This window comes from Cottoperca gobio, chromosome 18 (assembly GCF_900634415.1).
Source record: "Cottoperca gobio chromosome 18, fCotGob3.1, whole genome shotgun sequence".
Taxonomy (NCBI): domain Eukaryota; kingdom Metazoa; phylum Chordata; class Actinopteri; order Perciformes; family Bovichtidae; genus Cottoperca; species Cottoperca gobio.
In genome coordinates this window covers 7,525,018-7,548,451 of record NC_041372.1, presented here as the reverse complement: position 1 = coordinate 7,548,451, position 23,434 = coordinate 7,525,018, and the positions used below count along the sequence as shown (strand labels likewise).

At 41.8% G+C, this 23,434-nt stretch overlaps 2 protein-coding genes across 4 annotated transcripts; one reads left to right on the top strand and one right to left on the bottom strand.

The window, feature by feature from the left end:
* Positions 1-842: 842 nt before the first annotated feature.
* Positions 843-9,266, bottom strand: zfta (zinc finger translocation associated). Its single transcript, XM_029454530.1, has 5 exons — positions 8,783-9,266; positions 7,244-7,759; positions 4,999-5,358; positions 3,785-4,240; positions 843-3,506 (listed from the first exon to the last, which is right to left on the bottom strand). The coding sequence occupies exons 1-5, from the start codon at positions 8,904-8,906 to the stop codon at positions 3,016-3,018; spliced, it is 1,947 nt and encodes a 648-aa protein (XP_029310390.1). The 5' UTR covers positions 8,907-9,266; the 3' UTR covers positions 843-3,015.
* Positions 8,616-22,759, top strand: LOC115023502 (uncharacterized). Of its 3 annotated transcripts, none has more exons than XM_029454528.1 (7): positions 8,616-8,740; positions 12,343-15,787; positions 16,984-17,682; positions 17,920-17,969; positions 18,064-18,125; positions 19,060-19,380; positions 19,879-22,759. In XM_029454528.1, exons 2-7 carry the CDS (start codon positions 12,512-12,514, stop codon positions 19,893-19,895), a joined length of 4,425 nt encoding a protein of 1,474 aa, XP_029310388.1. In that variant the 5' UTR covers positions 8,616-8,740; positions 12,343-12,511; the 3' UTR covers positions 19,896-22,759. The 3 variants fall into 3 exon arrangements, with proteins under 3 accessions (XP_029310388.1, XP_029310386.1, XP_029310389.1); XM_029454526.1 differs by lacking the exon at positions 8,616-8,740 and adding an exon at positions 10,642-10,787; XM_029454529.1 differs by lacking the exon at positions 8,616-8,740 and adding an exon at positions 11,354-11,487.
* Positions 22,760-23,434: the final 675 nt, after the last annotated feature.

Below are 23,434 nucleotides of genomic sequence, written 5' to 3'. Positions count from 1 at the left end.
AACAGAATTTAGCATTAAGATTTCCCTTCATTGGATCTAAGGAGCCAAAATCAAAAAATCAAATAAAGTAACGGTCACAGCAGGTTCATGGTGTTGAGTATTTATTCAAAGATCATGGAGGAGAGAATGCATATCTCACATGTTGGCCATGTACAAATGAAAGGTGAGCGGACGAGGTGAGATTGAAGAAAAATGAGGAGCCAAAGAGGATCTCTCTCCACACCATCATACACATACACAGTATAAACACACACACACGTACACACACACACACACACACACACACACAAGCAAATGCATCACATGTTCTATCATTCATTTCATTGTAACTTCATTTTTAAATAATTAAGTGCTATATCAGAACTCTTCCAGAGTGATGTGGGGGCCTATTCTTAGCCAAAGTGGAGCATTGAAATGGAAATATGACACGCGTTTCTCTGCAGTCAAAATGTAGCAGGGAGAGTCTGCTCGGACACACCCGTCCTTCATTATTACATTTTGTATCAAAAGCTTCAACTGAGCAAATTCTGTCGATGTACAACAGAGTAAAAGGGGCACTGTTAGAGAAAAGTTTAGATTTATTTCGATAAAATTACAAAATGTATATATTTTTTTGTTTTCCTGACGGTCCATTACATATGTCGTACTTATTTTTTTTATTGTATTATGATAATCTTCTAATTATATTTTTCCCTGAAATTATTAAGACATTCTTTCCGTAATATTATGGCATTTGTCTATTTCTTCAAATATGTCTTTGTTATCATAATATGAATTTTCTCAAAATTCTAATATTTCTTCTGGCATTACATAACTTTTCTTATAATATTATACTTTCTCAAAATACAACCTTTTTCTCATATTAGATCTGGTTTTCTTTCTTCAGAATCCTAAATTTCTTTCTTTTTTTTTTATATAAAGAAATTTCATTTGTTTTGGTTTGCTTCAACAGTAGCCCTTACACTCTGTTGTATTCATAGCATCCGCTGTACAACCAAAGCTGACGCATGTATCCAGTATCTTCAGATGTCAACAGCCTCCTAAAAAGGTAACTGATGAAATGGTTGTCGATGAAAACAGAATCCCTGAGTTGCATTTTCCAGGTGAAGATATGACATTTCATGGCAAACCTTTCTGTCTGTGACAGCTGCAAGTTATTCCTCAACTTCTTGAGTGATGTGAATGGAAGAAAAGAAAATGAAGCAGTACCAAATGCTGGAGGAGAAATTTCAAAGCAAAAAGTCCAAACTCTCCAGCTGTTAAAGAACAAATATCATCGTTGAAACCCTTGAAAGAAGTAGAAAAACTGGACATAATTACAAACACGCTTTGTAGAAACCAGGGTGCATAAAAGTGCTTGTATAAAGGAAAAATAATTCTATTTTTTTTTCATATATTTACATATTCTTTTTTTTTTGTGCAGTTTTAGCTAAGATGAGTTGTAGATGATGGAAAGGATGCAGGCCGGTGGAGCACAAAGCAGACTGACGAGAGAGATAACATATCTCATTATAATGGATGAGAGAGAGGAGCGGCGTCCTTCTCCTCCACTGTAAACAAGGAATTAAATAGAGAAATCTGAACTCACTGACTGCACGCTGGCATTCATTGTCTTCAGCAATAACATCAAACACAGTCTCATTCAATTGGCTGTACAGAAGGAAAGCTGGGGTTTAGTACATTTTTGGGGACAAAGTGCTGTGTCGTCTTCAGACACATCATCGTAAAACTAATTTGCCTCGGCCTCACCGAAGACTCTGTTTCTAACTTCCTGAGAGCGTAAGGCCCTGACCAGAAACAAGCCCTGACAGATGATAGGGAGACGGCAACATACCATGATTACAAATATGCCAATTTGGAGTTCAAAAAAATAAATGTCCAGTAACTCATGCGGGGAAGTATTAACATCTAAAGCCAGCGTTATTAGCTGGTCAGACCAGGAAGCATGAAAACAAAATTCATTTTGCTATTGGTTCATGGCACAAATTTGAATGTTAAATGTCACCACAGTTAACTCTGCACAAAAGCACCATGCATATTTACTTATGGATTGATTGATTGGTGAAGTGGTGACTACTTGCAGGGCTAGTGGGCGAGCTACTGTACAGGGTGAGTTAATGTCTAACACGCTAGCTGGCCATGAACATGCTAACGCTAGCCAGCCACAATAGCTCCAACACTTTTACTGTCACATAAGTGCAGTTGGATTCTCTCAGCGCCACGGTTGTCTTTTCCTAAATCCTTATGAATTTCCACAAAAGGAAAAGAGGATGTCATTTCTTTTCTCCACTAATCGACCGCAGCCCCGGTGTGATCTGGCCCTCACCTGAGGACCTCGTGACCTCTAGTTGCAGAGGTCTGAATTGTTTTCTTGATCAAATGCCAAATCTGCCGTCTGTAATCTGTCAAGTAAAAGTTGCATGTGCAAATCCCTGACCTTATTTCAGCAAACACAGAGGCTGTCTGATGGATTTATCCCTTTATAAATAGGCAATCAGTGTGTCATTGTCTGCCCGTGCTGTTTTCTTCCTCTGCTTGGACAATTATTAAACTGTATTAACAGCATTTTTGGGCACACATTTAGAGGGTTCATCTAGCTACGAGCACAAAAGTCATAAATATTGCATTATTATAATTATTATCCATTTGCTAAATCACACAAGGTCCTCAGTTAACATGAGCTGGACTGGACTTTGATTTTTTATGCAATGACATTTCTAGATTGTGACATTTCTTTTGTGGCAGTTCCTAACGTCCACTCTCAGATTCAGAAATTCCAGTATTTGTCAACCCTGGGCCTTATTCTCTTATTTTTTTGTCCATTATGACAGAAGTCATGATAACACTTTACTCGGCACCTGCGATGTAGAGATGCGGAACAAAGTCAGAGGGCACAAGGGGCGGGAATAGAACAAGACCCTGTTTGACGAATACTCGATTTTCCCTTTAAAGAAAGAAGGTGGAAGGCTTTTTCTGACCAGGGGCCACGCGAGGAGCAACGGACGGAAGCCCTTTCTAAGTGCCAAAGTGTGCTGGAGTGGGAGCCAGCTCGGTGGGTCCGTGGTCCTGGGAGGAGAAGCAGTCGTCCGAGTGGATGAAGTGCAGGGCGGTCTGGTTGTAGGTCAGGAGGGCCTGCTGCTTCTCGTCCGCGCTGTAGTACAGAGAGTGGGGGTGTACCTGCTGGACGTGCCTCTTGATGGTGCTGACCTTCAGCGTGGCCAGAGTTGCTCCACACACCATGCAGATGAGCCCGTGTCTGCGACAGTCGTAGTCCATCAGGTACTCCATCCGCCAGCGCACCTGGTAGTTCCTCCTCTGATCCTTGCCTGGGTAATGGCTGTGACGAGAGGGCGTGGCCGCAGCGCCGTCGTCCCTCGCTTTACCCTTCCCTCCGCTCACGCCGTCCTCCATCTTCACCATTTTGCTGTGTGTTCTGACATCCGGGGAGGTGTCCTCATCCGTCTCTCCTGCGGTATTTAGGACATCAGCTTCGCTTGGGTTGAGTTCTGCAAAAACAGCAGGGAGGGTGCTGCTCTAGTTACAATAAACACACTTGACTATGACTATTAGCTTTATATTGTTTGAATGCAGTTATTTTTATTTCTTTTGACAGAAACTGCCACATACAAGCTTTTAATGTGAAACACGTGTACAGAAAGTGGAAAGTAGACCAAAGTTCAAAGAGATTCTGAATCTCGATGGGAATATTCCTTGTAAAATAAAAGAATAAAGATATATACACTTTACAGTTTTGTATTAGTAATAGGGGCTAAAAGCATCTCACCATCTTGAATTTGCGTGCCTTCACTCGAATAATCTTTGGTCCAGGCAGCGGCCATGGCTTCCCTTTCATGCCGGCTCAGGGTTGTCGTCTCGGGGTGACATTCCTGGATGTGGCGGCGGAAGCTGCTGACCTTGATTTCGTGCAGCACCTGAGAACACACCATGCAGAACGTGCCCCGGCCCAGAGGCCCGTAGGCCACAAGGTAGTCGAGGCGGAGCCGCCACGGGTCGCCCACGCGCAGTCGCCTTTTCCTGGGCTGGCGGGGGGGCTGGGGTCCCTGCTGCGGAGCTCCAACACCTCCGTCCTCACCGATAAGACAAGTGTCCTGAGTTAAAGTGCCATCACCTTCTGGGTACAAGTCAGTGTTGAGCTGGATGGCCTCCATTTCCTGAGCAAAGAGGTCCACCCCGCCTTCTTTGGTGTTGGGCTCTGATTTGATTGAGTTTTCTGACTCTTCTGTTATAATGCAGAGAATCATACATATAAAAGATTCAAATGTATACAAAGATTACTTCTTTGGCATTAGGTATGTCTTTTATCGGACGATATATTGTCCCAGAATTAATTGCAATAAAATTGTCCTTTTAATGCCACTGACAAAATGATAATATATTATAATAAATAATAATAAATAATAAAGAGTCATTCATTCCTAACAGGCAATACACTCCCAATCCAGTTTCTCCATGGTGAGGATCTTTGTTAACTAAAAGGGAAAACTTATTAGCTAGAAGTTAAATATAAGTACCAACAACAACATTCCTATCTCAATCTGATTAAACCCAACATGTGCCTGGGGGGTCCATGTTGTTGAATGTCAAAACCAAACAATCATTATTGTAGATATCGTCGGATGCTGATGCAGCACAATGAGCAACTCCTAAAATCAACAGACATGGACTTTGGTCTGGCGGAGGCAGCGTTGGAAGATTCAAGAGGGCGACGGGATGCCCGGGCTGCTTGGCTCACCCTGTTACCATAGCAACGCTGATCCAGATTAGTGATAAAGAAAAGGGTCGATGGTCACATCGATTTGTGCTTCTGACGTCCACACATTTCAGACTGATAAGACGAGTATATCAAACTGTACTTTACTTACTCCTACAGGTCCCCCAACGATCACATACTGCTATCCAGTGCTTTTAGATTCGATCTACTAAGTGTTAAATGCAAATGGCACGTTTTTGTTTTTGTGGCGCATGTTGTCTTCTTACCGTGAGTCTGAGCCCAGGCCTGCAGGATGCAGTGCTTCTCCTCGGAGCTGAACACCAAGGAGTTAGGGTGGGTGTCCAGCACGTGGCTCTTGATGTGGTCCAGGTGCAGCGAGGGCAGTTCTCCTCCACACACCATGCACAGCAGCCGGCCGGCCTCCGCCTCGTACTCCATCAGGAACTCCTGGCGGAACCAGGCGTGCAGCGAGTCGTTCAGGTAGCGTTCCAGGGTCTGGGCTGACGGCCCGGCGAGGTCCTGCTCCTCCTTTTGGGGCTGGGGGGCTTCCCCTTCTTCAGAGCGGGGAGACACACTAGGGGGTTGTTGAGGCTGCTCCTGGGGGGTCACAGGCTCCAGGGGTTCTGCTGCATTTAGAAAATATAAAACAAAAGCAATTTAAAAAGCTTGTTCTTGGGTATTATTGCTGTTGTTGTTACTTACACTGAGGTTGTGCCAAATTGAAAATGTTCAATTCTACTTACAGGGGCTTTAAAATATGTGTGTGTGTAAAAGAATCATATTAATTCCATAAAGTCCTTTGTGAGCTTGGACACGATATATGTCAAAACAAGACAACAGGGGCATTGATCTCACAATGTGGGAATTAATGAAATTCTTCAAAGTAGGAAATGATCTTCAATAAAAGAGGGAATTCTAAAGTTATTATAACTCATTTAAATGTAACAATAATGTATAGAATTCATACATTTCAGTACACAAAACTACATTTTCCAAGTCTTCCCCAATATAAATAGGTTTTTGATGGAGCTGAATCTGCACAGTTGGTGGGGACATAATGTAACCTGTAAAAGAGGAGCGAGAGCACACTCCCTCACTACTTCTCTTACAAACGACAAGTTTAAGCAATTAAATGGACACTTGCTCATTTCAGTACACTCAGTACACTTGAAGATTATTGTGGCTAATGTTAGCTAATATTAGCAAACGTTTACAGGTATATTTTTAAGAACTGTAGTTCACTGACTTAATGTTTCTTCCTACACTACGATTTAGCATTTTCTTTGCTATTTTGCAATTTCTGCTCGAGGCCAAAGTGGCAGCTGTTCAGCTTTAAGACTACTTAAAAATAAAGAGAGCACACGTACATGACTGCATTACAAACAATTGTTTAGTGAGTCCCCTAAACCCCCTATTTATTTATATTTTTCATGTAGGATGATGTATGGATGCACAGTAATGCACTTTGGGGTGGGGTGAGAGGGAAGCATGCAAATCCACAGTGAACATGCAAAAAAAACAGAAAAAGGGAACTACTTTTAAAAAAACAACACGTGTTACTGGAGCCAGCATAACCAAGGCCTTCACAAGCAGGAAGCCACTATGTGTTGGTCTCGAAAGCCTCGTAGCTAAAAATGAAGTCACTGTGGGTTCGAGACACTACTCTAGTGTCTCAAATACATACGGAGACAGACTGTGACTTGTTGTGACGACCTGAAGCCCCCACCTCCTCCGTTTACATTCAGTGTTACTCACCAAAACACACTGTTTGTATCCTTAGAGCCTAAGAAAGGTGCTGTAGCATAAAGACTGGAAGCAGGTAGCCTGGCTCTGTTCAAAAATACATCTACCAACACTTCTAAAGCTAACTGAATAACACGTTGTATGTCGTTGTTAAAACCTGAATGACAGCCAGCCAACTGAACAGATACAATATGTATATTTAGACATTTTTACTTTATTTTTACTCGGACTCTAGACATCTGTATATATACAGATGGTTACCACCCTGCTTCATTATGTGCACACAGACTTCCCCAAATGCTCAGTTTTGGGTGAACTCTACCTTTGGTTAATGACAGGTTAGTCAGTACATACAAAACTCTTTCCTACATAATTATCTGCATTTGTCTCCTGGGTTTAAATTTCTAACATCAAAGCAGCATTATTCTTGACTGCCTAGTTGGAAATCTATTTATCTTTATTTTTATCTTTGTAATTTAAGCTATAGCATTTGCCTTATATGTGAAAAGAGGTACAGTTCAAATTTGAAAAAGCTTATAATAACCTATATGGCCATAGTTTTTTTTCTTTCTTCGTCATCTGAAATATATACGATAGCCTTCCTCAGAACAGTCATGTCCAGACAGCCCTCCCCTCTCCAGGCTCAACACATCATTACTGAATCATTACATCATCCTCTCTCTCTTGCACACCACCATGCCAAGACGTAAACTCATACTGCCACCAAGTGTGAGATTTAGAAAACTCCTTGCCAAGAGTCCTACCCACCGGCAGCATGTTGGTCTGAGTCCAGCTGCTCCTCTTCATCCTGAGGTGAAGGTCCAGCAGTAGAGCTGTATGACCTCTGACCTCCCCCCAGGCTCAGATGACTCTCCCACCCCGAGCGGATGACTTCCTTGTCGGCGGTGCTCCACAGCAGAGAGTCAGGGTGCTTCTGTCGGATGTGCCTCTTGATGGTGCTGAGCTTCAGGGTGGCCAGCGAACTGCCGCACACCATGCAGATCATCCCGTGCCGCTGGGGGTCAAAGTCCATCAGGTACTCGCTGCGCCAGTACTCGTGGTAGTAGCGGCGGTGGTCGCGCCCTGGGATCCGACTCAGGCCTGGACGTGAAGCCCTCTGGACCCTGGGTTTGCGTCCGGTGGGCCCAGGGGCTGGGGAGAGGAGAAGCGGCTGGTCTGGTCCCTCTGTGATGCTCCAGTAGCTGGTGCCTGGAGACCTGACAGGTGTGACCATGCCAGCCTCTGATTCCTCCTCACCGTGGCCATTGGCAAGACCGTCCTCTTCTGACAGAAATAAGAGAGATGTGATATTTAGATATGTTTATGGCATATGTAAATATCATATTAGCAGGGACGAGAAATTCTACTTATTCTCTTCTGACAAATCTGGAAACCTCTCTGCGTGGATCTGATTGGGATCATTATGCTAAGTGTAAGATAACATCACTTCTTAGCTATGTTTACAAATGCTCATAAACTGAAATTATTTTTATTAAATGTTTTGTTACAATGTTTAATGACTTAAACTTAACGAGCTGCCAGTACGTACAGTATATTACCACTTTTTACAACTACTGTATTAGAGCACAAACAATAAATTGTCAAACATTATCATATCACAGGTATACTAGTAACTACATCTGCTGCCTGTAGGTCGAAAAGGTGACAAGAAATTGCAGAACAGGGATGCCAAAGATTTATTTTAGAGTTATTTAGAAACTACATAGTTTGTGCTGTGCATTGTTAACGGTGCCTCTCAGTTCATATCTTGTTCAAAATTATTTTAAAAATATATTGGCTCCTATAAAGACATATACACATAACTGGTACTTATGTGAACTTGACTTGAATTGCATTATCAGGATCAAAGAAAGTAACATGTTATAAAAATAGATTAAAGATTATATCAAAATGTAATATTCTGTCATTGTTTGGCTCATGATGACCTTGTTTGTATACCATTTAATTCGTTTGAGTGTTTTACGTCCTGCATAAAGGATGTTACATATTATCTTATATGAGCTATTTATTCAAATAACCCATATTATTATTGTTTATTCATTGGTATGAGGCGGCCGGTGCCGCCGCTGTCCACTAGGTGGCAGCTGTGTGTCTCGGTCCGCCTGCCTGCGTGCTGTTGAGCCTTTGTTTATAGGAGCCACAGAGACGGAGGGGCCATGCTGCTCCATGGCATTGTCCCTACACGGATTAACTGGCTGTCTGACAATGGCCGTGGCTCTGACAGCCACGCAGTCCTACTTTGCGGTGAGAAACACCAAGAATAATTACACTAGTTATTTTCTTTACCTCCCAAGTCACTCTCCTCTTGCGTCGCTTCCTCCTCTCCGCTTATTATTAATGAGAGCAGCTCAGCCTGCTCGGCACACCGGAGGTCCACAGGCTCGCTTTCCCCCGTTTCTTTCTCTTCCATCACTGGCCTGGCCGCTGTTTTAATAGTGGCTAGTGTTCCTCCTTCCTTCAATGTATCGTAGCGCTGAAGCGGGACATGTCACACTAACAACAACATGTTACAACAGTGACATGTTTAAACCGCTCGGCACCGTTCGAAACGCATCTGGCAGGCGCTCTACAACGAGCCCATCGCTGAGGAGCCCGTGCTCTACGATGTCCCCCCACGCGCCCCGCACGGGAGCCAAGTTAACTTTTCATATAATCACACAATCATGTATTCCGCTGGCGAATAAAGCCCGTTCCTCCGTCCTGCGCTGTGTGGTAGCGCCTCGGCGCAGGCCTCTAGTAATGTATTTTAAGGCTCTTGCTTGTCTTCAGGGTGGGGAGCCGGACTAGGGGCCCCTGGGGCTCCTTAAGGGGCTCCTGGGTAAATTTAAAGAGACAGTAGCAGCGTCGACAATGCACACCCACCCCGGGGGGGGGGGGGGGGGGGAGCAAACGTAGCAGCAGGCGCTAATACTGATAAGCTGCTAATACTAATGCGGTTGTTCTCACAAAATCATGCGATGATAGAGGCGGTTTGGTTCGGCAAAGAATCGGTTAAACATGAGGCGGGTCCATTGGAAATCAGGGCCCCATGATGAGCTCAGATTCAGCTCATAATATTTTGTGTTAGGGATCCCGTATGTATAGGCTACAATTGTATTAATAAAATCCTGTGTTCAGTGTTTTTAAGCTACGCTGTGGGTCTACCAGATAATAACCTGCTTTATTATACGGCTGCAACTAACAGTTTTCTTCAATCTACCCAGTAGTACTGATTCTACCCAGTATTTTCTTTGAATTATCAATTCATTGTTTGGTCAAGAGCCAATTGACATATTCAAATTACTTGTTTTGTCTGGACAAAACCCACCAAATATTCAGTTTGTTATCACAGAAGACAAAGAAAACCACCAAATACGCCTGCATAAGCACTTTTGCTTCAATCTTGCGTTTAATCTCTAATCATGTATTCTCTCATCTAGTGTTATTTGTTGGCAATTTATTATGATTAAATTAAGATTATAGTTTTATATATCGTGTATAGTGTTTGGTGTTGGCCCCCCTGTAAAGACCAGCCCCTCTATAGATAAAGATTTATGTTGATATGCTTCATACACCTTTGCCCAGTCAATACCTTTGTTGAACTATATCTAATAACATATCTAATTATACATCCTCCTATTTGATATTATTTTTAGTTTTTCAAGTTATACTGATTTTAAAATATTTGTACAGTTACATTTGTATAGTTGGACATTTGAAATAAATGTATGAAGAGATTTCTTTTTACAAACGTGTGTACTTTTATTAATCGCACTGCAACCCTATCTCTGATGGTTCTGCACAATTGAGGTCATCTGTAGAAAAAGACAATAAATCAATGGACCTTTGTCCAGCTACTCCTAGTTGAAAAAGGTTATATGTTACTGCTTTATGTAATATCTGTGCATTGACTGAATGTTCTTTTGATTGGTTATTGAATTTATGTCCTGTCCAAAATTCAGTTTTCACTAAATCGTAAAATTACAAAGTAAGGTTAGGCCTTGTTACTAATGGACGTATTAGCCTATAGCCGCAATTTTGTGGATTTATTTTTCATATGCTCCACTCAGTGTTTGGAAAGCAGGGAGGCGTTGTACTGTACTGTCTCTGTGTGTCCACGCCATATAGTGAACGCACACACAAACACACATGCAGAGCAAGCATCCAGGTCCTACATCCTGGTACTTTTCAGCGTTGTCAAGGCAGCCTCAGAGCACGGTTGGCTGGCGGAAAGTAGCTGCAGTGTCCTGGCAACATATCTGTCCAAAAACGTTCACAAAAACTGTCCCGGAAAGTTAAGTGTAACTAAAAGGTAAAGGGTATGCATGTTTTTCTTCCACATGTTTCTAAGCGTCCTGCTTTACGACCGTAATGTGTGGGTTTTCTCGCTCATTTTAGACAGGCAGCGGTCTCAGGCGCCCGTCCGTGTGGACAAGAGGAGAAAGATCTTGTCCATTGTGCCTCTGAGAGAGAGACAGCGGTTTAAAGCGAGATTTACGCCCTAACGTGGCAATTTTTTACTGCGTTTCTGTTTGTATTGTTAATTAAGCTTCATTTGGGTCGCTTCGCTGCGTTTGTAATCAAATTGACACATAATAAAGAATAAAAATGGCTCTCGACAGATATAATTTGTGATAGAAAGGGACAGGTTTAAAGGAACAGTGTCACTCTGCTTCCTTCCTGGTTCCTGTAGCTTACACATTTTTACATAGGCTACATGTACGCGACGTGTTTATATCACCAAAGATGGTATCGGATGGAAACGTATTATATTCATAATTCTAAATGCTATATTTAAACATTTAGCCAACTATATTATGTACCCTGTCTCACGTGGAAATCGTGGTGTGAGAGAGGTTATGGGCGTCTTAGTAGCCTACATATGCATTGTCTTTTGATTTGCATGTAATCTATCCAAGTATCACTGGAAATAGGAACACTTGCACGAATCCTAACGTGATATGTTATTTGGTAAAGAAAGAGTAAAGAAGAATAAACAGTAAGGCTAAAAAGTAAGCACGTGAAATCAATGTTTTCACACGTGAAATGTCCTAAACCAAATGCGAATCCATGTCATATAAAACGTTTCACGTGATAAACCACATACGCTGAAATGTATGAAATTTATCACATCTGTAATGTGATTCACGTGTAATATAAAATCGTAAATTGGTGTTTTCATATGCTATGCTTACTTAGTGAAAATCGTGTAGCTTTATGATGTGAAATATCAGATGTGAAGAGCTGTTTCACGTGATAAAACGTGAAATGTGCTTATTATTTTTTATCACATCTGAAATCTAATTATTATTCACATTTGACATTACTTGTTAGATTGATGTTTTTACATGAGACGCCCTACATTTTAAATTTCATATATTTGAAAATCACTCGTGCCTCAATATTGTAAATATTACATGTGAAAAATTCATGTGTGCTTTTTTGTAGTGGAAAATACTAATGGTTTTATGATGTGTCTCAATAGCTGTTCATTGACAAGATATCTAATGCAGCTCTGCCACATATTGTATATTTACAAAGCTTATATAGTTGAATTAATACCTCTTTGACAACAAAAACCTAAGCATTATAATCTGAGCAAGGATAGCATTTATTGCTGAGCTATTGGATTGATTTGATTGCACAGGTGTACCTAATAAAGGGACCACTGAAGGTATAATATCTCAGAAGTCATTGCTTCACTTTGACCTCAGAACATGTGATCATTTTTATCAGAAGGCTTGGATCTCCTTTTTAAAGGAAATTATACAATGACTGTTTGATAGATTTCCTCAGCTCACTCCACTGTTGGCTACCAGGTCTATAACAAAGTAACATGCAACTAAGCCTTGTTTTCTGTTCCTCAGGTCACCTGCATATATCGATGTGATGCCTGAGATATTTGGCAGCTGCTCAGCCGAGCAAAACACCAAGTGCAGCGTCATATAGGAGGACACCATGTACGTTAATGTCAGTGAGGCCTGAGGGGATGAATTGAATCAACGTGACGAGGGAAGAGCCAATCAGTACTGTTGGATGAGAACTGGATGGCTGTCCAAGATTGCGATGCCAACTGCAAAAGATAAAGGTGGTCCAATGTCCCACCGCTACCGACCTGCCTCAGAATATGATGATGCCACCCTCACCCAAAAGAGACAATATTGGAGAACCAAGAAACGAGAGCAGAGGGCCAAACTGACAGAGTGCAGAAGAAAATCAACACACCACAGTCAAGGGGGAAAGCCCCTACATCTGCATGCCCCTGCAGTGATGAATTCCACTTTATCGAGCTCTTATGCTGCTTTCTCTTCTCCTTTGCAGAGTAATGATGACTCAAACAAAACAGTTGATGTCTCTTCTGCACCAAATGGTGGAAATGGAGTGGGGAACAGCTCAGTTGAGGCCACTGACAACCAAAAGGAGAAGTGGCTCCATACAATGGAACTCAACAAGGTCTTGCCTCAATTGCCAGCATCATGTTCCACGTCAGCAAAAGCTGATAGGCACAACACAGCAACAGAGAAATGCCTAACAGCAAGGGGTCCTGTGAGCAGAGCCGTTACCTCACACACTGGAACCCAGCTGAACAACCATTCCTCAGTGCCTCCAGTCAGGGTAATCAGAACTACCAATGGCAGCTGCGCTAAAACAACTCCTCAGCCATGTGTGTCTATGCAGGGCGCATCAGTCCCCAAAGTGCAGCATAAGGCACAACTTGCATTACGCATTCAGCCCAAACTCTTACCCACCAACGTGACAACAGGTCACACTTCTCCATGTGTCCCAGTTTCTATTAAAACAGAGGGTAAAACATTGAACATAACACCTCAAAGTGGAACGAAGAGTGCCTTGGTCACCATGCATAGGGCTAAAGGTGTTACCAACTCACAGTCTTCCCTGGAGCCGGAGGAGGAGAGAGCAGCCAAGCGCAGAGAGCAATGGCGGATCAAGAAGCGAGAGCAGAGGGCAAAGATGGCAGCTCAGACAGCTATAGCTAGAGAAAGGACGCAGAGCGCTGAGATGACGTTACAGAGGCAAACGGCACAAAAAACGGGACTCGTGGGCAGCACAATTCTTCAGCATCTTCCATCTCAGTCGTTTTTGAGAGCAGCTGGCCAGAAGCAGTGTCATTCTCGGGTCAGAACTTCATTTACATCTGTCAAAAGGGAAAATTATAAGCCGCAAAGTGGAGCAGCAAGATTAGCTACAATACAAGCAGGTAGAATAAAAGTACAAAATCCACATGAGAATAGGACAGCACAGACAGCCATCACATGTGATGTTATTTCTGTGAGAAAGCCAGGGGAGTCAAAGAGAAAGCTTCCAAGTTATGTACATCTTTCTCATGTTTCCCGAGGGATCTCACGATGTAAAACACCTAGACAGAGGTTCATCGAAGCCCAGAAGAATTTCATGATTCAAAGAAACATAAGATGTAAATCCCCGTTTCTGGCTTCGGTCTTTGGAATCAGAAATCTCCCCCAAATCAACCCTAACGACACACCTGAGCAGATAATAGCCAAGCGACGACAGTACTGGCGGCTAAAGAAGCGCGAACAGCGAGCTAAGCTGTCAATGGAAGTGAAGGTTCGTTTGAAGGAGAAGGACTCTCTGATGCGTCGAGTGAAACGTTACCAGAACATCCTAGAGGAGATGAGGAGGGCCAGAGTAATGGCCCAATTGGCTGGAAGCACCCTTACCCATGCCTCTGAGACCATTGGAGGGTTCATCAAAGAGGACGGGACAGTGACCATTAACATTCCCCAGGTTCCTATGGACCACAACACAGCAGCACCCAAAAGTGAAGAAGATGGTCATGCAGTTTGTAATGATATCACAAAACCTCAGCATCAACCTAATACTAAACGGAGAGGTATTACACCCATCCGTGTAAACCAGTTCCCCCCTCTACTTCGCCCAGCTCAGGTGAAAGTCTCTTTTCCTCTTGCCGGACAGTCGGTCAACAAGCCTCCAAGACTACTGTCAATCAGACCAAGAACTCAATTTGAAAGCACAGCTGTTCCTAATTCACACAAGTTAGCAATCCAAACTGTTAGTCAGCTCACACTCACTCATCCTGAAACCCCTCAAATTTCTGTTTCTGGAGTATCGACAGCAAGGACCGACCTCGGTGGCTGTGTCATGAAAATGACCGTTTCAAATAGTGCGCTTTCACTATCGGCGCTCTCTCTGGATCCAGGGTTGACGGAGGAGGAGAGGATGGCAAAAAAGAGGGAGTACTGGAGGTTAAAAAAACGAGAGCAGCGGGCAGCTCGTGCTGCTCGGTTGAAGCAGGGTGTCTTACATGCGAGGGCCAATGCGACCTTACAGCGGAGGAAGGCCCAGAAGCAAGTAGCTCTAAACACTGGACCACTAGGCAGAAGTCTTATTAAGTATACAGGAAATGCACAATCTCTCCCCAACAACAGTGCGCCTGTTACGCCACATGCAAATGAGATAAAACAAGAGAGTGAGTCTGTGCCAGCAGTTGACCTAAATTCTCAACCAGAACAAGCCATCTGTCCAGATATCAACCCCCCAACCTCCCCATCACCACCTACAGCGCCTCAGCCAGAGCCTGACCTAGCTCTGAATGCAGACAGCCAAGCTACTACTCTGTTAGCTGTGGCCTCCATGAAGAAACTCCTGGAAGAATCACTTAGCACAGTGACACACATTAAAATAGAGTCAACAGCAGAGACGTCAGAGCAAGAGATGAAGGCAAATTTACCTCAGAATGAGGTGGCTCCTATTGCTGCTGACTTGAAATTGGAGATAAAAAGCTGCCAGCCAGATACCGATGCCTTGGTACAAGCGAGTTCTCCAAGCCCTCATCTCAAAGACTCATCACAAAGTAGCGAGACACTTCCACCTCTTCCAACCTCCAATGAGGTAGTCCTGCATCCCACCTGTGAGCACTCATCCCAAACGCCTTCAAACTTCATTGTAAACCCCTCCATGGAAGCCTCTGATGGCCCATCTTCACCACAAAGAACACCAAGGCTTCACACCAAAAAAGGAGACCACGAAAGCTGCTGTTCCTCAGAACCGCCAAAGCTACATCATCTACCCATGGATCAACTACAACCACAGCAACAACACTGTGAACAACTTTGTCAGGCACAAGAACAATGCCAAAACCCGCCATCAGCACCAGGATATTTTAGCGTGGTGACCGAGTACAGCGGTATGATGAGCCTGCAGAGGAAGAGGGAGTACTGGAAGCTGATGAAGAGGCAGCAAAGGGCCAGGTTAAGGGCCAGGACAAAAGAAAGACAGGGAGAATGCAGCAGTCGGCTTAAAAACATACAGGTGATGGGACACATGGGAATAATGTTCATTTTGTACAATGTAGATGCTGATTCAGTGTGTTGCAGTGTAACACTGATTTGTTTGGGTCTTAGAGTGAGACAGTGTAAAGGAGTCAGGGGGGGGCCAAGTTTAGAAGAACACTACAGAGCTAAAGTCGTGCTCCCTTTGCTAGCTAGATTCCGTTACATTAGCACGTGAATTTGTTTCACCTCTCTTTCTCAAAAGCCCAAACATGACACTGAGGTTTTTAATAATCACTTTTGTTGTCTACTCTTTTCATTTCCCTAGCATGACACTGAAATGTTGACAACACAAAATCATTATGTTTTTGTAAAAAGTAAACACGGCAATGTCCGTTTTTCTTGTCACCTAGCATCCGTGATCTTAATCCTTAAATCACTTAAACACCAAACCTATTGTGTGCTTGCTAATACAACCTCACAAGTTCCATTTGACAGCAGCAAAACATATTATACTTTCACAATGGGCTAAAGGCTAAGTATCATTGGATATGTAGTTGTTGAAGGCTAACAGTGTGTTAATTAGCCTTTGTTAGAGAAACAATGTATTCAAACTTTGCTGGCCAGTACAGTAGCTTTTACCTATTTAAGTCAGGCAATGGACTAAGAAACCCAGGAACATGTTTTAGCGGTGTACATTTTTTGGAATAGCAGCTAGCTGCAATTTTGGGTTTGGTGTTCACTAAAAGGTAAGATAACTTACGGGGGGAACATATTTTTGATATGTACCCTTCGAGGCTCCATACACTCTATGTACCGAGGCATCTTAATGTCATTGTCTTAAAATGTTTGTGGCCACAGTGGTGGGTGACCCTTCACTAAACCACCAAAGATCAGCTTTTAACCGCCGATAGATGATTAACCCTGGTTATACTGAATTTATAGCACCCATAGGAAGCTAAAGATTTCAGTTCCTATGCCATGAGACTTTTTCATAAGCATACAAAGTTCAAGGTTTGCAGGCAGGGCTATTACACTCTGAGTCATTACACTGCAAACCTCTGTCTGGCATTTGACATTTTAAACAGCAAAAATAGAGAGTGGGACTGAGAGGGGCCAACTTAAAGCTTAGGACATGCACATCTCTGCATGTTTGAAAAAGTGTATTGTCTGGTTGCTGTATTTAATTGTGGTAACCTGTGAAGATAATGTTCATGTCGTATTGTTGTCTTTCAGGCTCCAGGTCAAGTTATTATTAACACTGTTAAGGGTGTAAATACTCCAGCAAAACGAGCCCTCCAGCCCAAGCCATCCATTGCTTCTCTGACTGCAGTGACCAGTATCCCCACTGTCCTGGTCGTTAGCCCTACAACATGTGATGCCGAACATTCGCCGGACATAATCCAGGTCAAATTACCCGTCACTAGTATCTCCTGTTCGCCCAGAAGTGACCACACGAATGTTGGGCCTTCACTGATCGTGTCCAACCATCAAGGATCTCACAAGAATCAGCAACAAGCCATGCCAGTTTCAAAAAAGTGGATGTCTAGAAGTACGGGTGTAGACTCGGTCCCCTCCCTCCCTACTCTGAAGCCCCCAGACAACCCACTGTCCAGCATCAACTTGCATCCTATTGAACCCCCTCAAACTCCAAATACCACCCTCAGTCCAATAAAAATCCCTTGCGCTCAACTTCCGAGCTCCACACATATGATACAAACTTCCACCAAGCTGGCACCGGCAAGCACCATGGCTCCACCAAAGCCCATCCCAGGGGAGTCTCAGGAGGACTTTCTGAGGAGGAAGCGGGAGTACTGGAGGATAAAAAAGAAGGAGCAGAGAGCCAGGAAGGCCATTCAGGACAAGGGAATCACCCCAAGGAGAGCCTCCAACCACTTGAGGCCCATCCTGCCTGCCGAGGACCTTCAAACGCAGGTTAGAGCTGCACAGATGTATACAAAAACTTAAATGATCTTGGTTTTTTTAATGGTGAAGAACACAGATGAGCCATAATAAAAATACCCCTTTTGTTACATTCTTACTGAAAAGATAATTATACGATACTACGAGTTCACATGTCCGTTCACAAATGATGTACTTTTTGATTCAAGCATGATGGACTCATAAATTTGTTCATTACAATTTTTTTTCCTCTCTTACTAATCCCTGTAGGATTCTGGTCAGTGGGTGAGCTCCTCTGAGGAGTCAGAACATCTAATGAGGTGGGACATTTGTATTACTGACATCAAATGAGTTTTGCTTCCAGCTCAATGTGGGATAATAATAATTGTTATAAAATGATTCTCTGTTCTACAGCACTTCAGAGGACACAGACCTGGGATGCTTTCAATTCTCGAGTTACACAGCACCAGTAGAAGGTATCATCTGTCACTTTAAACCAAGTGCAATGTAACAACGTACATTTACTCAAGTACTGTACTTAAGTACAATTTTGTCATACTTTACTTGAGTATTTCCATCTTCTACTACTTTATACTTCTACTCTACTAACATTCTACTTTTTACTTCAATATATTTATTTGACTATTTTCATAAAAAAAACACATAATCATTTTATATAATATGATCAGTAGTATTCTACTAATCTACTCAGTAGTCAGGGGTGGACAAAGTACTCAGATCTTTCACTTAAGTAAAAGTAAAATGGGCCATTTCAGAATAATATATATTATATAATTGTTTTACTATATACAGTATATAACGCTGGGTAGCTTGTGAATTTTACCAAGGAATCAATAGTATTTTATCTTAATGTATATTAACAAATGATTAATAATTTCTTGATTATATTTTGTAATATTAATCTGAATCTTCAAAGTAGCTAAAGCTGTCAAATAAATCTTGTGGCGTAAAAAGTACATTATTTGCCTCTGAATTGTAATGCAGTAGAAGTATAAAGTAGCAGGAAATGGAAATAAGTATGTAAAAATTGTACTTAAGTACAGCACTGTCCACGTCTACCAGTAATAATCAAAGGATCTAAAATCAGCTCTACATTGACAAAGTACAACATTACAATTATCTTACATTAGTGATAAAACCAGAATAGCTTAAAATTCAATAATAATATAAGAAGCCATTCTGCGTTATGAGTACTTTTTCTTTTGATAGTTGAAGTACATTTAGCTGATAATACTAATGTGCTTTCACTAAAGTCAAATACTGAATTCAGGAATTGAAATGAGTATTTTCAAAGTGTGGTATTTCTACTTCTACTTAAGCTGAGGACTTCTTCCACATTAGAATGGAGAATTTGTCCCAAAACGTTTTCCCTTTCAACCGTCTCTTCAGATGAGTCCGAACTTCTGTCCGTTGACTATGGGAACAACAACGACGACGAGGAAGATCCCGTCTCAGACGGCGTGTGGAGGAGCCGCTACCTCATGGACTACGATCCGCTCAACCAGCTGCTGGTGTGCATGGTGTGCGGGGAGTTACAGTACTCCCACAGCCTGGAGGGAGTGGTAGCACACATCGACGAGGCCCACCCGGACACCCTGACCCTGGATCCCGGGGAGCAACGGAAAATACTGGAGGCCTGGGACGAGCAAGTGTCCCAGCGGGAACGCTTCTTCACCAGCCAGCTCCAGCAGCACAGCGGGGCCTTGGCAGGTACAGTATTCCGACTGAATAACTTTTGAAGAAGAAGAAGTTAGGGCTGTACTGAATATGTCAGGAAACAGTGTACACCTCCAGCAGACACAGAGCCAAAACAGTCAAGTTGAGGCTCGTAAAAACCAAAACAATGAGCTCAAAGATGCTTAAACACTCCCAAGGAGCTGGTCGGTGATTATTCTCCTCACTATGAACCGTTGCACATTACACATAGTCATTTGATCCATTGTTGGTATGAAAATTGATGATTAGTGCAGTTTTAAAGCAGCACTCATTATGATTGATTATTCTCTTTCAGTCTGTTTTGATTTGACGACAATAAAACATATTTCTATGTAGCCGAAGGATGATTTTTTTTCTAATCCTATCAATGATAACATGACCTCGTGAGTGCTACCCCTAGCTGCTGGCTAGGCTGTGTAGCAGAACCACCAGTGTGCTGTTTGTTCACCCAAGATCTTTTTTTTTGCCAAACCTGTTGGACTTGTTTTGCAGAAGCACACAGGAACTGAAGAGCAGAGGATATGCCTGCAGGACACAACTGAATTCCACGGACCAGGAGAGAAAACCCACACTTTGTTTTATTATGTACTGTAATTCAATTGGTTTAACTTCATAGAGAGTCACCTTGAAAGAGAATGCTGTGTAGGGAACATTCACCCCCAAAAAGCAGCGTTACCTCATTTCCTACCAGGTTTGTAATGTGGGAACTGGGATTTAGTGTTAATATTTAAAGGAGAAGTTCAACATTCTGGAAAAAACTAAAAGCATCCTTGACCTGTCTCTGTAATCAACACATAGATAAAACCTATATCGATATAATTGTCTTATTCTTTGCATATATTCTTTTAAGTTTGCCCGTTTTTAAACCTTATCAACTTTAAACATTCAGTGTTTTCAACGGACTTTAATTCCCATCTGATAGAAACTCTTGAAACAGCATTTAGACCATCAAAGGAGAATAAAACCCTTCCTTTAAACAGACTTTTTGCTGAACAGCATCCACTGTGGCCATTAGAGGATAATAGCAATTTCCCCTCATTTCCCAGGATTCTCTTGAGCCAGTTGTTTTAAAGACATCATTAGGTGACCTGACTGAGAGCTAGTAGAATGGGACCACAAGCAGGAAACAATTAAGTAATTGCGAAGTACTCTGTGTCAACCTCTCTTTTACTTTTAACAATAAAACCATTATAATATGTATTGGTGACATGCTAAAACCTAACCCTACTTGTGACCTCAGCCCCCCGGATGTCACTCTGTGAACTCTATGGGAAAAAGCATACAGGTTATTTTTCTTAACCTATTATTCAGCAGTAAGTTGTATCCATAAGGGCATTTTTTGATCCCACCAAAATGATAATTTCTCTGCTGCAGAACTAATTATTGCATCTTAAATTTTTTGCATATTTGCCATTCCTTTTCTTCTCTTTGTTTGTTATTACAGTAGGATGAAGCAGTGGCCAGTGCAGTTTGTTATTTTAAATATTTTTTGCTGTGGTCAAAAAAAAAAATCTGTGTGAGATCATGTAAAAACTACCTGCTGCTGAAAAAACAGGTCAAAAGTAATGTTTCGATTTTCCCATAAGGGGGCAACTCCACTGGTTGCCAAAAGAAGTCCGATTGTATTAAAGCCTATGAGAAAATGACCCTTACTTCTCACTTGATTTATTACCTCAGTAACATTTCCTTTTGAGTTTATGGTCTCAATCGCTACTTTCAAGTCTTTTTTCAATACAGCATGATGTTCTCTTTGTAAATTATAGTCTAACTTAGAGTAAAATAGACGATGAATTAATGCTTTAGGGCGTGGCTACGTTATGATTGACAAGGGGCTACCACAATGTTCTTTTCATCTTAGAACTTTAAACCTTTCACATTGTCTTTTCAGTCATGAAAGTTAATTGTAACAATTTGGTCGCCAAAAGTCTCGTTCAGCGTTTGGTTGTAATTTGCTCCAAGATGGCAACAGCCAAAAAAAACAAGATGGCGACGGCCAAAATGCCAAACTAGAGGCATCAAAAGTCCACAAACCAATAGGTGTCGTCACGGTGACTACCGCTTCTTTTCGAATCATTGGCTAAATCGGTGTATAAGTAGAGAAGGGTTTTAAAGTTAGCAAAATGACTGATTTATGTCTGTTACACAGGAATATCTATCTAAAGTTTGCTAACCATTAGCCACCATAAAAGGCTACAGGTCATACCAGACCAAGTAAGATCAGCAAAACGTGTGCGTGTACTGAATTAAGCAAGAGTGGGAGGTGTCGTTTATAAGTTCAGCTTTCATTTTCCAAGAGGAGGATTGTATTATTTCTTCTTTGAAAAATGACAATCTCATTGTATAGCAGATAAAAGGTTATTAACTTCCGGAGCCAGAGACACCCACCTTACCTTATTCAGTAATAGGCACATATAACTTCCTTTCCAATGAAGCATTAATGTACATCAGACATTGTTGAACGTTAAGAAATAAAATGGATTAAAATATCATGTGTACATTTAGTTTTAACACGCGCCGGGATCAGCCAGCTATACAAAAAGAAACTGAGTTCCTCTTAATATTCAGCAAAATAGTTCAACATTTATACGTTTGGTCCAGCTATCAGTTTTGTATAAAGTTTTTTCTGCTTTACTGGCAGGCTTGCTTTCAGGTCCGAGACTGTTCTAGACTTGATAGTGATTGGATTGTTGCATGGGTGTCTGGAACTGTTCCACATGACTTTGTATGCGATACTGCACCATGCTGTTCTTCAAACCCTGAACCTTACATACCATATGTTCCTCGATGACAACCTTTTTTTAAATATAACTTTCTCAACCTCCCGCTTCACCATTGTGATGTAAAAACATCTAACCGACCTTCTGCACTGTAAATACAGAAAATAACTAAAGTGGTTATGAGATGCCAATTATTATTCTTTCTTTTGACTGTGCTGTTTCGCAATTGTTTGAGCAGTTTTATTCCTTATTTATTGAAGCTCCTCTTATATAATGAGTATTGATGATGCATTATTCATATCCGTAGGGAGTTCCATGTTAGAGAAGTTTGTGAGTGTTGAGGACCCAAAGGCTTTCCTGCATGACTAGTAAAACGATGGACAGTTGTATATGAACTCTGGAATGCATTCCCACGTTTTTGTATGATTTTCATTGAGTAAAATGGTGAAATGATGTTCAGCTCGAGCACAAAGCCGTATAGGTCGGTCATGCTTGGAGAAAGACTGCCTGCACAGCTGCGACAGTGTAAATAGCTGGAAGCGACCAAGCTACTTTACCTTCTGAGAATGTAATTCTGACTTGATGACTTGTTTACCAGTTCAAAGGGAATGTTTAAATGCCTTTTCAGTAATAAACCTTTTCTACCTTTGGGCTTATTCTTTGAGATCTTTTTTCACACATTATCTCATTTGTTACCTCAGATCAAACGTTCCAGTATGGCTGGATAAAACTCCCCAGGACAAAGTTTTTTTCTCTCTCCTGGTACTACCTTGCTGTAGGTTCTTTCAGGGTTGCTTTAGTTTATTTATTCATATATTTGTGTCATTTTTCATTTATATTCTTTTGAAGACCTTTGTTTTTTTTCCAATATGCAATTAGCCACATCTATTTTACAGCTTACCGTGCATTAGATTAATCAAAGTGGACATAAAGTATAGATACGTACGTATGTTTTTGCATATTGCAAATGAAGTCAAACTTTCAGTATGTGCGCTAACGCAGTAATTGGATTTATAAAAATTAAAAAAATATTCCAACATTAATTCACGACAATTCAACTTCATTCCGTCTCCAGTTGATATTTCAACTTAATTCTCAGTAATTTGACATTTAGACTTTAACCTGTATCTACATCAGGGCTCAACAGCTGCAAAAATTAAGCCATGAGGTGGAAAGATGTGCGTGGAAAGATGTGCGTGCAGAGCTGAGACAGCATTGTGTCGAGGTTTAGATCTGTGGAGGACTTCATTTAAAAAGGTTCCCAGGGGCACAGTGGCCTCCATGATTCTTAAATAGAGGGAGTTTAGAATAACCAGGACTCTTCTTAAGAG

Bases quoted from the DNA above. Each gene is read 5' to 3' on its own strand.
- LOC115023502 (XM_029454528.1), top strand. From the start codon at position 12,512: ATGAGAACTGGATGGCTGTCCAAGATTGCGATGCCAACTGCAAAAGAT. The intron at 15,788-16,983 runs GTGATGGGACAC...GTTGTCTTTCAG, and splicing joins GTCGGCTTAAAAACATACAG to GCTCCAGGTCAAGTTATTAT. The intron at 17,683-17,919 runs GTTAGAGCTGCA...TAATCCCTGTAG, and splicing joins CCGAGGACCTTCAAACGCAG to GATTCTGGTCAGTGGGTGAG.
- zfta (XM_029454530.1), bottom strand. From the start codon at position 8,906: ATGGAAGAGAAAGAAACGGGGGAAAGCGAGCCTGTGGACCTCCGGTGT. The intron at 4,241-4,998 runs GTAAGAAGACAA...GCATTATAACAG, and splicing joins GGCCTGGGCTCAGACTCACG to AAGAGTCAGAAAACTCAATC. The intron at 3,507-3,784 runs GTGAGATGCTTT...CTGTTTTTGCAG, and splicing joins AGGCACGCAAATTCAAGATG to AACTCAACCCAAGCGAAGCT.